This window comes from Mustela lutreola, chromosome 8 (assembly GCF_030435805.1).
Source record: "Mustela lutreola isolate mMusLut2 chromosome 8, mMusLut2.pri, whole genome shotgun sequence".
NCBI lineage: Eukaryota > Metazoa > Chordata > Mammalia > Carnivora > Mustelidae > Mustela > Mustela lutreola.
In genome coordinates, this window is record NC_081297.1 from 149,963,218 (window position 1) to 149,978,521 (window position 15,304).

Below are 15,304 nucleotides of genomic sequence, written 5' to 3' on the forward strand. Positions count from 1 at the left end.
GCCAAAGTTCAAACATGAGCCTGTGGGAAAATAGACGCTGTGGAAAGGAATACTTTCTAAAGGATTAAAAGCCAAGTTAGCTCTTAAAAGTCCTCAGCTGTACACAGAGGAGACTTCTGGAGAACATCTGCTTGTTTGTGTCAGAGAGCTCCAAGGAGCTGCAACTCCTGTGACCCAGGAGCTAGGAGCCACAGAGAAAGGACAGTCTGGGGCAAAAGCAAGCATCCAAGGTTTGCTACGTGACCTGGAGCATAAGCACGAAGACACCTAAAATGCGAGTGCAAGCGAGATATGTACGGGAGGCGGCAAACGCAGGACTTGTCCCTGCAGGAAAGCCGTGCAGTGACATGGGCGGTCCTCAGCCGAGGGCCGGTTCATTGGAGAAAGCAAAGAAATGGAGTCAGAGAGAAAAAGTCGGTAGATGTGGAGGATGGAGGGCAGATCCCTAATTTAGAAAGCGGGTGCTCCAGAGATGAAACCACCGTGACCAGGAGGGGACAGAAGGGGACGGATAATCAGGTTAGGATGGAAATAGGACCAGAAAGAAAACCCCCAACTAGAAACAAGACAACACTATCATGACCCACACACCCCATGGGCGTGTTTGAATTGAAAGAATGAAAGGAAGCTGCCTCGTAACAATCCGTTAAATTGGGAAGATGAGACTCAGACAAGAGGAGGGTCCACAGAAGCTACGGCGGCACGGGCCAGCCTCTGGACCAGAAGGCCAGGAGGGATCACAGCCAGGGACTGGGCTGAAAAATACATTCACAACTTCAATCCTAGTTTTAGTTGTTTTTCACACCAAGGGACTCAAGAACACGGTTTTGAATTTGCAGGGGTTTAGAATGTGTACCACCCACAAAGCTTTCCTGCAAAAAATGAAGGATGATCTCAAGCCAATCAAAGAAATAAAAATCAGGGGCTGATGATGGAAAAGGTCATAGATAAGAAGAATCGTGGTGACTATTGATACCAAGAAATACACAGAGCTGATGTGAATGTTGTTCCCATGATCCAACACGAAATACATGGCGTATGATGTAATATACTATGTTTACTGTGAGAAACAATTTCTGTGTAATAGCAAACTGACTTGTAATTTCTGGCTAAATTAGAAAAGGGTGGGGGGGTGGGCAGCTGCCGAGTAAGAAAAGAGCCACTTAATGTCCGTCTGTGCCATAGAGGGAGCCGTAATGACTCAAGTCATTAGACAAACGGTATAATCATTAAGAGTGCATTAGGTTAACAGAAAGGCCACCACGAATGGGAGCGAGAACACGATTTCCTCAAACCATGGCAGGAGGGAAAGCAGGGGAAATGCCGTGTGTGTGCGTGAAGAAATGACCCGCGAAAGCAGCATGACCAGAAATCAGGATGGGGCATGCTGCTTACGATGGAACCACCGTACCCGTGGTGACAATAAACGTACACGGGTTAATCTCCCCAGCTCAGAGGCAGAGACTGTTGAAATCAGGCTTCTAAGGTGATCAAATGTACATTGCCTTCTAAAGGCATGTCTAACAAACTAAAAGTGTTAAAGCAAAGAATAAACGAAGGTGCACCAGGCCAAGGAGAGGAAAAGGAAATCAGTAGGTAAAATGATTAGATTGGGACACGTCATATACTGATACACGTAAGATCACAAGAGTATATGTGATTATTGACACATACTGATACATTGCAGTTCAAAGCAATGAACATGTCACAGAAACCTTTACGCATGGATGCACTACATTTCTATAAAGCAAGCCCAACTGCAAATTAACAAAATGACCAGGAACACAATTTTTAGTTCAAAATTTAAACAACCCTTTAATCTACATTAAGGTCAAGTAAAAAGCCACCAAAAGCAACAATTTATAAAACCAGGAAGCAGATCTTCTGAATAATAAAAATTTCATGACTGAATTTGCAGCTGCATATTGAGCATTTTAACAAAAGAACAGGCTGCTTCTAATTCCCCATCATGCATGAAATCTGTGCAGAAGAATCCGTAATCCAGGTTGTGAGCTGAACTTGCACAGAAGAGAAATGGGGCAACCTTCTTTTCCAGTCATGTTACATCTATTTAAAGTGTTGCAAAATAATAATAATAAGAAGAAGAAGAACCCTATCGCCAGTACTTCCCACAGTGTTTTGGCCGGGGCAGGCCGTGAAAGGTGAAAGACGGTGTGTAGTCAAGCTCATGCAGCCGTGCTCGGGGCCTGAGGTCAGTCTGCGGGTGAAGCACCTGTCACCTAACTCTCTGTGCCTCACCATCAACATCTGGGAAATGGGCGGAACGGCGCTCCTCGCCTCCCAGGCTTCCGTACGATTGAAGGGGTTTGAGCAGTAACCTCAGAGCAGAGCCGGCGGGGCCCGGATGGCCGAGTCCACGTGTCCTTGCTGTCAAATCACATTCCGCATGTTCTGAGGCTGACGGCGGAGTGCTTGCAGACACAGTGAAGTACTCGTGTCTTTAAAGAACTTTATTTTTAAATCAGGAAGAATGAAAATAACCTAACTTATAGAGAAGCCACCCTCGAGAGGAGAAAGAGGCTAAACGTGAAACAGGAATATTAGTGAATTTTTTTTAAGATTTTATTTATTTATTTGAAAGAGAGGGAGAGAGAGTGCACCCATGCATCCAGGGTTGGGGAGGGGCCGACGGGGAGAGAATCTGAAGCAGACTCTGGGCTGAGCACAGAGCCTGACACGGGGCTTGATCCCATGACCCTGAGATCACGATCTGATCCAAAACCAAAGTCAGATGCCACCCAGGGGCCACCCAGGCGCCCCATCAATGAACTTTTAAAAGATAGACATGGAAAGTGATCCTTCACTGCGTAACTGGCAAAACCACAAAGACACACTCTGACCTCTGTCATGCGCAAATTTTTTGTTAGAAAATAAATCTGATAGGAAGGAATGAAAACCAGCCAGTGTTGGGGTCTCAGATCATTCACGTCTGTAGGGTTTCAGTACTTATATGATTTCCTGGGGTGCAAATCACCACCATAACCAAGGAGTAGAAAGGCATTAACATCCACCAGTAGAAATCCCGGACAGAGATGGCTTACCAGGCACGGTCTTGAAAACATTAACGTGCAGGTGTCCTTTCCCCAAATACTGGGAAACTGCCCAGTTCGTTTTAGGGGCTAATGAAACCCTGATGCTGGAAATCTCCCCAAGGGTAGGAGAGCGCACCTGGAACCACTGTGTTCTGGGAAGACTCAGTCTGCAATATAGGTCTGGCACCGTGCTGGGCACTGGACTGGTTCAGCAAAGTGCCCGTGAGGCCCTCATGTACTCTGCATTGCTTTGAGGTTGTGGATACTTCAGGAGATCCCTGCTCCCTGGAATGTGCAGGCATGACTGGGACACATGTCACCTGTCCCTAACATCAAGCAACAGTGTGCTGAGTCCTGTGGTCCTTTGACGCAACACAAAATTAGATTTATGTAAGAAAGAAAAATATGTTGTTAATATTTTAGAATCAGGAAGGATGACCAAGCCCAAAGGATGATCAGATAGAAATGTGCTGTCAATAAGCAGATGCTGAAAAGGCACTGGGCAAGTACCACACTGGTTCCTAAGGAAAACACCAAACCAACCACAGCATCAGGACCAGCAGAGCTCCAGGCTAATCTGGAGGAGACGGCAGGCCTGGAGCCTCTTGTCCACCTGAAATGAACGCCAGCATGGCCCTTAGAGCTGGACCCCTGCCCTGTGCCCATCAGGACTGGGGCTGGCAGTAGGTGCAGGCCTGCAGTCTCCATGATGACCTTCTGGAAGATCTGGCAGATGCAATCACCTCATTATTCAGTATGAGAAAATGCAATGTTTATTACTCACTGATGAGGTAAACAGGTGCTTCCAGAATTCTGCAGGAGCCACTGAGGTGCCTTGGAAACTAATTGAAGAACTTATTAAATTGGACAAATTATGAATACAGAAGGTTCTCTACTTGTGTTAGCCCTAAGTTTTCATAGACACAGACAAGTTGTGGTCTAGATCAGAGGTCAGCAAATCGTGGTCAAATCCGGCCCACGACCTATTTTTATAAATAAAGCTTTATTGGAACACAGCCTTGTTTCACTCAGATGCTCCAGGACTGCCTCTGTGCCGAGGGGCCAGAGCCAGGTAGTCGCAGGAGAGACCTTACAAAGCTGAAACTTCCACTGCTCGGGCCTTTCCAGCGTGAGTGTGCCGACCCCACGAGGCCGACGCAGGTCCTCCGAGCCTGCCTGCCGGGGCGAGGAATCAGCAGGCAGAGGAGCGTGTCCTTTAGGAAGTGAAAACCAGCGAGCTTGCAGGCAGACTCGAGGAAGAAACCTGCCTACCGGGCCAGGAGGAGAGGCTCGGCACAAGTCAGTTGTGTTCTCCTTTCCGGGCAAATAGGTTTCAGAAGAGTCATGGTTTCGTTAAAATATGTAAGTAAGTAAAATAAACCCGAGTAAACACGAGGGGAGGCAAGGTCTCTGCGAAACGCAGCAAGAAACGTATGAACTTGAAGTAACTTCTGTAAGAGGCTGGTCTCCTGTGTACAGATGATGGCAGAGTCTTACCGGGAGAAGTTTAAAGAGATTGGAATAAATACGCCAAGAGCTGCCACGTATTTGGTTAAAGTCCATGCATGCCCGAACCCTGTGCGGTTGTCTGTTCTTTCAGATATAATTTTTAGATTTAATCCAGTTTCAATCCAGTCCCTGATGAAGTTTTACGCACATCACACATGATTTTCCATTTTAGCTGGGCGTGTAGACCCGTCCCAGTGTAGGAAGGCTTTGGGACAGAGGTCACCCCGGTGCCCACGTCCCACTGGTGTGCGCCTGGGTGTGCAGGGGAAGCTTGTGAGTGGCTGAGCCCCAGGATGCCCCTCACCAGGTACCCGCCTTGTCCTTGACACAGGGACGGAGTTTGTCCAAGTCCCAAGGACACACTTAAAACCTGAGAAAATTTGGTCTTCCTCCTGTGACCTTCTGCCCCACGGAGCAGACCACGTGGCCCTGAGGGGAACCCTGGCATCGGGGGGAGGGGACCGTGGGCTGCACGGACTGGTGGGAAAGGGACGGGTCCCCAGCGGCAGGTGGGGGGAGACAGGCTTCATATTTGGGGACAGCTCAAGCCGGAGTGTTACCGCTCACCTCACGGCACCCCAGACTCCCGGGAGGTAGTGGACCGCGTGACGGCGCCCGACTGTGGGACGGCCGGAGGAAGTCTGGTGCGGGCCGGGGACAGGGGTGTGTCCTAGTAAATCCAGAACAGCCGGGGACACCCGGCCCCTGGTGACATGTGCTCAGCTACCGTGGACGCGTGTGCACAGATTCACGGGTCATGCCCACATCCGCCCGTGAGCTGCGGGCTGCCGTCGCCCACGTCTCCGAGGAGGACACGGAGCCACAGAGGGGCCGAGTCATGTTCCGTGTCAGCCATGGCTGGTTGCCAAACCACGTGGGCGAGGGACAGCACGTGGACGGAGATGAGTATAGCCCGTGAGAGATGAGTATAGCCCACAGATAGAGCGTTCCTAAAACCCCAAATGGGAATAACCAAGGAGAGTAGGAAGAGACGCGGTCGGGCAGCGGCGGCCGACGCACGAAGGTGCGTCTGCGTCGTTTGCTTGAACCCCGTCCACTGTCATTCCGAGGCCTCACGAGGGGTCGGGGAGAAGTGCACCCGCCCGTCTTTCTGGAACGTGCTCAGGGGATAGGCGTCAAGAGATGCAGAAATACACGCCCAGGCCCCCGGAGGGCAGGGGGCAGTCGTTCCAGAGTGAAACGCGGAGTTAGGGCACAAGCCGCCGTCGCTGTCCCGCGGGACCGTGGGTGTCCGGCCGCGAGCCGTGGAAGCCCACGTGTGCTCGCAGAAGACCGCAGCCGGGAGCAAAGCCGCCGGCAGGTGGGAGTGGCCCAGAGCCCACCCGCGGACGAACGGTCGGCAAACTGTGGTCCAGCCGGTCCCGGGCTGTCGTTCAGCCAGAGGACAGGCCTTCCATGGGCCACAGTATGGACCAGCCCAGGATGCGTCAGGCCCAAGAAGCCTGACACAAAAGCCACGTGCAGTGTGACTCATGTGCAGCAAGCATTGAGAAGAGGCAGATCGTGGAGGCAGGACATCTGCTGAGGGCCGAGGGGGCCGGCGGAGTGCGGCAGTGACCGCTGACGTCTGGGGCGGCTCCTTGGAGCGAGTCTTCCACATGGGCCATGGCGTTGGCCCCACAACAGCGTGGTCTTCACACTCTGAAGGTGTGAGTGTGTGGCGCGCCTGCCGGATCCCAGTGAAGCCGCCACGAGCCGACAGGAAGACGGACGTGTCCCTGGGACCAGTCCTCCACCCGGTGCCACAGGCACCGCCTGGTCCCGCTCGGAGGCCCAGACCTGGCCATGCAGAGGTGACCCCCCCAGCCTGAGTGGACCCAGGAGGGAGACCTGGGAAGGGGTCTGATCCTGAGCTCCCGAGCATGCTGGCCGCCCTCGCCGCTGCGGACGGCACGCTGTCGCCGGAGCGTGTCTGCTCTGTGAGGTGTAGCTCCCGCCCACTCTGTCATCTCCGTGTCCCCTTGATCCCACCGCCTGTGAACGTGGGCCATAGGTCTGCTGCAAGCGGCAGGGGGCTGAGGCTGGCTGCTCTGATGCTGCCAGAGGCCTGGCCCCGGATTAGCACAGGCGAGGGACGGACTTCAAAGCTGGCACTGCCTTGGCGCGAGGACAGAGGATCAGAAATCTGACAGCAAAGCTTTCCCGCGGTTGTCAGCGTGCCCTTTGGAAACGCCGCCTGGCAGCCGGGCTTTGGGGAGGGGGAATGCCAGTCCATCCTTCCGCAGGTAGAGGGCTGGAGGGGACCCACTGTGGCACCGGGACACTTCCCTGGAGAAGCCGGGCAGCACGTGGCAGGAGGTCACGGGGGTCCCAGCGTCCCACCGACAGGGCAGAGCCGTCACCTCCCAGAATCCTGTGTCCACAGCATAGAGTCCGGGGACAATCCGTCAGACTCCCCAGCAGAGCAAACAGAGCTGGTGGCTTCTGGGGGGTTCTGGGGCCCAGAACCTGGCTCAGGGTAGAGGGCCTCACCCTCCAGCTAGATGCTAAGTGGGGGTTTCCTCTGAGAGCAGAGCTGGTGTTTGAAGGACCCTCTGTGCCTGGGGAAGGGGGCTGTCACCGTGCAACCCCGGAGGGGCCCACACATGGTCACAAGCACCAGGCTCTTCCCTCTGGCTCTGCCCAGCCCAGAGAGGCCAGTGCTCGTGGTGGAGGCCAGGAGGGGGCTTACACAGTCGCAGGAAATCAAGGACCTTCCCTGAACGTCACCGTGGCTTTTTAGATGGCGGTGTGACTCTCGGTAGGGACGGGCACGCCTCAAGCGTGCAGCCGCACAGTGGTGACATCGTGACCTGCGTGAACTTCCCCGGGTCACAGTGGAGCCTCGCAGGCCCGTGCGGTCCCCGTGAGAGCCGTCCTTCTGTCTCCGCAGTTCCGGACCCGTGAGGCAGGAAGGGCGGGCACGACTCTGCCGTCCCTGCTCTGGGGAGGGTCCCATCCCTCGCCACTCCCAGCGGGAGATGTGCGGACCCCCGAGTTGCAGGAGAAGGGGCCCCGGCCGATGGGGGTGAGCACACACCGCCGCCCGGACGTTGTCCGCGCAGAGCCCTTTATTAAGCAGAGCAGGACTAACACGGGGATCCTGACAACGGGGCACCCACGCTCCCCAAACATGCTGTTTTAAGGCGAATTCACGAGCTCAGCTGGTCCGTAGGGCGCCTTGGTTTTCCGTGCTGCATAACGAGTCACTGAGAACAGTGACGAGGACGGCACACGTGTGTCCTCTCCCCGCTCTGTGGCCGGAAGCCCGGCGGGTGCGCCCGGGGCCTCACGGGGCTCCCAGGTACACGCCAGGTGTGGGCGGGGCAGGGTTTCCCGCAGCTCAGGGAAGAGTCCGTTGTCTGTGGCCATCAGCTGGGGGCCGCTCCCAGCGCCCTGCATCCCCTCCAGCCCTTGTCCCGTGACTTGCAGGACCCTCTGATGGGGTCCCACCGATGGCTTCTCCACGGCTTTCTCACAGGGACACCGTCCCTGAGTTCTGCTTCCCATTGGTTAAAAGTGGAGTAAGAACTTGAAGGTCTTTACGACGCCAGACGCAGGATCCTTCTGGACCTTCAGAGCCTCTTCCTCCGCGTCCCATGCGGCGTCCTGTGGGCCTGCGACCCGGGCTGTGTGCTGGCCGCCCAGCCTGGCCGGGGAGCGAGTCACCTGGAGGCTCGGAGGGCTCAGGCCCTGTGGGATCGATTCCCCAGGATGAGGGCGGCCCCGGCTGACGGCGGGAATTCTCAGTGAGAACGGGCTGCCCTGGCAGACACTGTCCCCGGTGAGGTCCCTTCCTCTGAGACCGGAGAGACCAGCTTCCTTTTCCCTCGGGCGGCCCTGCGGACCCACAGGACCCCGGACAGCAGCGTGGCCGCACAGGAGCATGTCGCGCCAAAAACGGGGCCCCACGATCCTCCCCAGCTCACTGGCGGCAGCCGGTCTTCACACCTCACTCCTGGGCGGCGGCGACACGGCTCGGCCGATCCATTTTCACGTTCCCATTTAGTGGATGCAGAAACTGAGCCTGTGGGGAGCAGAGCACCTTTCCGGAGTCCACACGAGCAGGACTAGCTCCGACCACATTCTTTATAAAACCCCACATCTTACAAGTAACGATATTTGGGCAGGAGGTGGCCGTTCCTGGGCTGTGCTCTGCAGGAAGGGGACGGGAGAGGGCTCCGGTGGAGCCGGTTCTGGGTGAGGACCTGCCTGGGATGCTCGAGGGGGAGGAAGGGAGCTCTGGGCCTCGTGGCACAGAAGGGCTGCACAGCTGGTGCCGGCCTGTGCTCCCCTGAGGTCCTGGCTAGAGCTGCCGGCCGCTTGCCCCCAGGATGCGCGTGTCCAGGGACTGCGTCCCCGTGGCCGGGCTTAGTGCGTCCCACGGGGTGACGTGGGCAGCTCTCTGCAGCGGCTCAGATGCAACAGATGACGGGTGCCGATGCCTCAGAGGGACGCTCAAGGACACAGGTTGAGCCGCGGAGGAGGGGCTTGTGGTGGCTCCGCCCACGGCCCGGGCTCCCCGCCCAGCTCCCTGCCCTGTTCTCCCGTCTCCGTGCCCCCCTCTCGGGCCTTCTCTGTGGCATCCGCAGGCACACCGCCCCTCACGCCCCTGCGTGCGCTCATCCCTCATCCCTGCGGCTGCTGTCCGTGCCCGCGGCAGGCGAGGCCGGAACCAGCCAGCGCAGGGGACCTGCCCCGCTCCTGTCCTGGGACCGCCCGGTGTGCTGTGCGAGTGGGAGTCTGAGACCCAGTGAGCCCCGGCCCTCGTGTGCCCCGCGGGCGGCCCCTCCGCCTCTCACTAGGTCCTCACCCGCGCCGTAAGGGGCCCGTCTCACGCCCGATCTGCCCCCGCCCCGGGGATGGTGGGTGGCGCACGGGCCTTGTGGACGGGGCTGTGGGCCCTGGGGTCAGCCGGCCACTCCCGCTGGCACCTCAGGCCCGTCGGTACTCTGGGCTGACGACAACAGCAGCGTCTGGAGGCTCACGCCGGGCACCGGGGTTGACTGTGCTGCTCACCAGGAGGAAGGAATCGCGGTGAGGCCATGACAGGGACGGGTGACCCCGCCGGGTGAGCTCAGCACCTTGTCTGGGCTGCCCTGTGCACCAGGCCCTGCCACTCCCTCCCCGAGGCACCGTGTGGCCTTTGCAGGAACAGCTCCAGGAAGGCCCAGCCAGCACTGGCCAACGGTTGGCAGCCCGGGACACGCTCCCCAGAGCTGACAGGCCTGCCGTGTGTCACATGTTCTCACAGCCGGCAGCCCTGGTTTGGGAGACGTTTCACAGAGGACGGGGGCCCAGCACCTGGCCCTGGGGGCTGTGGGCTCCGGCGGGTGAGCTGCTTGTCTCTGTGTCTACTAAGTGCTCTGGAAGCACCAGGGGCAGAACGTGAGCCCTCAAGGCCCCTGGGAAGCGGTGGCCTGGCTTTGGCCCCAGGACGCGGGGAGGGGGGTGCGGGTCCAAACCCATTCTTGGGCTGGAGCAGGAGGGACCTCCGAGCCTGTCCTCTGACGGCACTGGGAAGGCCACCTGCTCCTACCCGCACGGCCCTCCTGCCTCCCGGGCCAGCACTGGAGCCTCGTCCCCACGAGAGGCCGGGACCTCACGTCCCCTGTGACACCCCCACAAGCACCCTGCTGCGTGAGCCCAGGACGCAGCGAGTCACAGGCCTAGAGGACGGACGGACCGGGGAGTGGAAGCAGCGAGCAAACGCGGGGAGCTTCGAGCTCACCCCTCGCCCGCCCAGACGCCCCTGCCCAGATGTCTGAGGGGAGAGTGTGCACAGGGCGCGCCTGAGACCGTGGCCTCGTCCACTCTTCCTCGTGGACCGGCCGCACAGCCTCAGGGATGGTCCTGGGCAAGAGACCACACAGATGGCGGACTCGGGGGGGATGGCAGCAGCCTTTCCAGAAGCTCCTCCTGCTTGTGTCTTTATCTTCCCCATGGCAACGGCTCTCGTTGTCCCGAGCCTATCAGCACGGGCTGCTGCCGGCACGGCTCACGGAGCCCATGTGTCTGCTGTTTATCAGGACCTTTTGTTCTGGACTCTCGATCCGGAACACCGCGCTCCCGCGTGTGGAACACTCGTCCCGACCCAACGCCGAACACGGCTTTACTGAGGAGCGGAGACCGTGGTTGCTGGACTCGCAGGGCCTGGGAAGTTGTGTTTTGTTTTTTAAATGATGCTCTGCAGTGGCCAGATACTGCGAGCAGCCCGCCCGTCCCCGCGGAGAACACGTGCTTTCCGGGGCAGGTGGAATGACCCGCTGGGGCGGGACCCCCAACGCACCCCCAGCACCACCGCAGGGTCAGCGAGAACCTCCTGGGGCCCACGGGGCTCGAGAACTACCTGCTCGGGACCCTTCCCCAGGGAGACGGGGCGTGGCCGGAGAGACCCCACCTGCTGCCTGGGGGCCGCGTACAAGTGACACGGGGCCTCCCAGTGGAGGCTGAGGAGGGCGTGCCCCCGGGCCCTGCGGCAGTACCCCAGCTCGCTGGTCCCCAGGTGCGGCTGACCTCCCAAAGCGTGACCCTGCCGTGGAGCCTGCTCTGCGTGCCGGTGGACGTGAGCCTCATGGAGGAGGCGTCCTAGCAGCATGCGAACACGGGCCTCCCTTCCCCGTGGGCACACCCCATGTCACCCCATGGCCTCTGGGACCTCCAAGTTTGGGACGCACTCCTGTGGCCCTGTTCCCGGGGGGGGCGAGGGGGGAGCTGCTGTCGAAATCCTCGGAATGGATGAGTGAATGAGTGACCTGCAGGTGCGCACCTGCTGGGGTCCGGGCACCAGCGGGGAGTGAGGGGTGGCCTTTAGGAGATGAAGGGTCACGAGTCGGGCTGCACGGCCTGCGCTCCGGTAGAGGAGGGCACCATGCACTGGGTCTTCTGGAGCAGGACACGGCCCCCGCCGCAGTGCTGTCCCGGGGGTCCCCGTCCCAGCCTTGGGGACGGGGGCTGTGGGTGCAGTGAGCGAAAGAGGAGGAGATGATGTGTCAGCCACGGAGACTCTGGACACCAGCGTGTCACCAGGATGTCCCCCAGTGTCGCAGGGGAGTGACCGCTGTGGAGACAGGCAAGGGGCCGCGGTTGCTGGGGACGGTGAGGGAGCCTCCTCTGGTCCTTTGAAGTCTCGGCCTTTGTCTGGAGCGGCCGGTGCAGCCTGGTGGCCGCATCCTAGGCACGTCCGTCGCCCGTGGGGACCCTCGGTGTCTGCGGGGCTGACGCTCTCTTCTCTCTGCTCCTCAGGTCTCCTGACAGACGCAGCCCCAGAGGGGCCCCGGGAGTGGCCTTGGCTCCCTGGAGAGTCCGCATCTCAGCCACGGTCCCCTGTCCGCTGTGGACTCGACCCGTTCTCCGCCATCTGCCCACCCTCCGTCTCTCTGTAGCCTGTCAAGGACAGCCTGCTTCCTCGGGGTCCCGAGCTGAGCGTGCGCACCGCGGCGAGGAGTCTGGCCTGGGACACGCAGCAGGGGCCGCGCCGGCTGTCCGTGGGAGCCTGGCCTCACCCGCCGTCCCTGGCCGCGGCCCAGGCTGTGCGCGCCGAGGAGGACGAGGGCGCGGCCGCAGGGGACGGCCACCCAGCCAGCCCGGGAAAGGAGGACCGCGCCAGGCCCGGGGGGGACTGGCCCTCGGGCACAGAAGAGGCCTCTCCGTGTGCCCCAGACTGTCCGAATCACTTTTATTTTCGTATTTCAGTATACTCAATAGACCAAAGAGAAACATCTATTTTAACTCGGACTCACCCTGGCCGTCTGAGTCCCCAGGCTCGGCCGGGGCCCGCGGGGGCAGAGACATGCCGGCGGGGCGCGGAGGGCAGCCCCGGCAGAGGCCTCGCCGCCACGGACACCACGGGGCGCGCTGAGAGGGGCCGAGCCGGCGGAGGACGCCGCGGCAGCCCCCGGGGCGGCGATGCCCCCACCCAGACCCGGCCGCGGGCCAGTGCGGCTCGCCGGGGACACAGGACACCGCGCACCCACTCCCTGTACCTAGCTGGACTGGACCGACTAAAACCACGTTCTGTTTTAACCAGTTAAACACGCCTCTCTGCAGCTCATCTCCGGTAGTGGGGTAATCCAGTATCCGCCAAGAGCATGTTGGGTCTCCCGTGACCACTGTCCGCTCGACACAACCATTTAGCTCCAGAAAGCAAATTAAAGAAACCTGAAGTAACACTTGTTTGAAAGAGATCATTAAATGTATTTTGCAAAGCCTAAAGTTATATATTTAACAGTTTTTATATGTTGTATATTTGTAGAAAATCCTATTTAACAATTAATGGGGTAGCCCCCCACCCCCGGGCCGGCCAGCCACGTAGCGGGCGGGGCACCCGTGTCTCCGAAGGGCTCGGGGCGGGGGCAGGGGGCCGGCGTGCGAGGGCAGGACTCCGGGGACAGCGGCCGAGGACGCGCCTGACGTCACGGGAGCCACAGCGGGTGCCCGGGGGGAGGTGGCCGTCTGCACCCGCTGGGGCCCAGCTCGCCGAAGGGCGAGTGCGCCGTCTCTCGGTCACGCCGCTTCCGACGGGTTCCGTGTCCCTTTCCCTGCCCCTCCCCCACGGGCAGACCCTGAGGCCTCGGCCCCAGACCTCCTCCCCCTGTCCGTGTCCCGCTCCCTCTCGGTCTTCACGTCTGGCGGCGAGGGGCTGCGGCAGGCCGCCCTGCAGAGAACGGCGGGCGCCTGACTTTCCCACGCCCTCCCTGGAGCATGGGGTCGCTGGGCCCGGGGACAAGGGGACAGTCCGCGTCCCTGTCCCCGGGCCGGGCCGCGGTCCCACGGGGTCCTTCATTCTCCTGAGTTTGTGCTGAACTATATACTACCTGACAGTCCGGTTAACAGGCCCACTATGCTAGTTCTATGCTACTAAAAAAAAAAAAAAAAAAAAAAAGTAAAAAAAATAATAATAAGTATATAGAAGCTGTCCCAGCAACCCATAGACTGAAGATAGGGGAGAAGACCCACTTATTTAAGACCCGTTTCAATGTCCATGAGTATCTAATTTCCTTTCAGGTCGCCACACAAGCAACGTCTGAGTGTCCTGGAGGGAGGGACAGGGCGGGCGCGGGCTTCCCGGTGCAGGTGGGGCGGGGGCCGAGAGGCGGGGTGGGGGGGGGGGGTCTCTGCCGCCTCCCTGAGCCTGTGTCTTCCCACGGTGAGTGTAGACCAGAGGCAGATGCCGTAAGTTTAAGATGTTACAGCGTTTTTTCCCTTGTTTTACAGTATTCAATTTTGTGTTGATTCAGCTAAATTATGAAAATAAAGAAAAAATCCTTTGGTAAGCATGGCTTTTGTTCACGGGCTGGGGTGTCCTGGGTTGGGGCCGTAGCAGGCGTGGCTGGCGGGGACCGCCTTCCCGAGCCTGCCCCGGGGCTCCCAGAAGCCCAGCCCCGGCGAGTGGACCCTCCCCTGCCCCCGTGTGAGCACCCACTCCCTCGCGTGTGGAGGCCAAGTCCCAGACACAGAAGCAGAGTCCCAAAGGAGACCCACGTCGAAAGGACCCCCTTTCCGGGAAAACCTGCTCAGATCTGCAGAGGGATCTTTGGCTTCGAACCATTTCTGCCGCCTAGAGTCCTCCGGCTGAACCTGGATGGGGTGGGGAAGCCGCATCTGTCCGTTTCCGGCGGCTCCTTATAAAATATGAGCCCTGGGGGCCATGGCTGGGAGGGTCAGCCAAGGGCCGTCTGAAGTCTGTGCCTGATTTTAAGGAGACGTCCTTGGCCTTTGGTGCCATCGTGGTGGCCACAGAGCGGGCTTGTCCTGGGGGAAGGAAGGGGGCAGAATGCAGGCCCGACAGCGGCCCCAGGCCCCCCTGGGCAGCGGGGACACGCTGTGGGGGGCGGCCTTTGGCTCTGCCATCAGAGCACAGGACAACGGGACGGGGCAGGCCAGCTGACCAGGATGTGTGCCCCCACGCTCCTTCCTCCGTCCATGCTGAGGACAGCCGAGCTGGAGGTGCCTGAGGGGGCCCATCCACAGGGAGGAAATGTGGTTGGAGCTGGGGCTCCTGGGAGGCTCAGCCACCTGAGCTGTTCGCACAGCCGGGGGCCGACGTCACCGGGTGCGCTGCGGGGGAATCCGCAACCCTGGGGGCTAGAGGGAAGGACAGCCAGCACCGGGAGCACCAGGGTCCGTTCGGAGAAGGACGGTCGCCTCCAGCCTGGGCCAGGAGGGCATCGGACAGACCGCTGGAACCCTCGGATCCTGACCTTCACCTAAGCACGGCTCTCCCCTTGTGCCCTGAGCCAGTGCGCCTCGTGGGGACAGGTGTCCTGTGAGTCCGTCTCCATGACGGGGGAGACCCGCCCAGCCTGCAGCCCGGCAGCAGAAGTGAGCCTGTGTCGTGTCCTTCCGTCCGTCGCTGGCTTGAGCCGTGGGCCTCCGTCTGCTCACGTAGCCAGCGGGAGAGTCATGACTGCTGCCCACTCCCAGGTTGGAGAAAGTCCTCTCTGCCCGAACGAGGTGTGTGAGGCCCACCTCACTGCTGTGGGCAAGGCCACATGTGGTCTGCCCGGAGCGCTCCCTCTGTGGTGCCCCGTCCCCATGCCGTGAGCAGGGGCACGGAGGCTGCCGCAGGACAGCCTCGCACGCCGTGGCCCCCGTCGGCCTCCGACCAGGTGCTAACGTGAGCCTGGGCAACAGGAGAGTGGGAAGGCGCCTCTGCTACCAGCCAGGGTCAGGCAGGACCCCGTGGCCAAGTGTCACCCCGTAGCCCCAGACAGGGGCCCTTCCTGTTCCAGCCCAGCTCC

General features: G+C 59.7%; 1 protein-coding gene across 2 annotated transcripts in view; it reads left to right on the plus strand.

Annotated features, from left to right (window-relative positions):
* Positions 1-13,837, plus strand: part of TAFA5 (TAFA chemokine like family member 5) — a 170,886-nt gene extending 157,049 nt beyond the window's left edge. For both annotated transcript variants that reach the window (XM_059187304.1, XM_059187305.1), the window contains exon 4: positions 11,808-13,837. In XM_059187304.1, the coding sequence (XP_059043287.1) occupies positions 11,808-11,816 (9 nt within the window). In that variant the 3' untranslated portion in view covers positions 11,817-13,837. The remainder of the gene's footprint in view (positions 1-11,807) is intronic.
* The last annotated feature ends 1,467 nt before the right edge of the window (positions 13,838-15,304 follow it).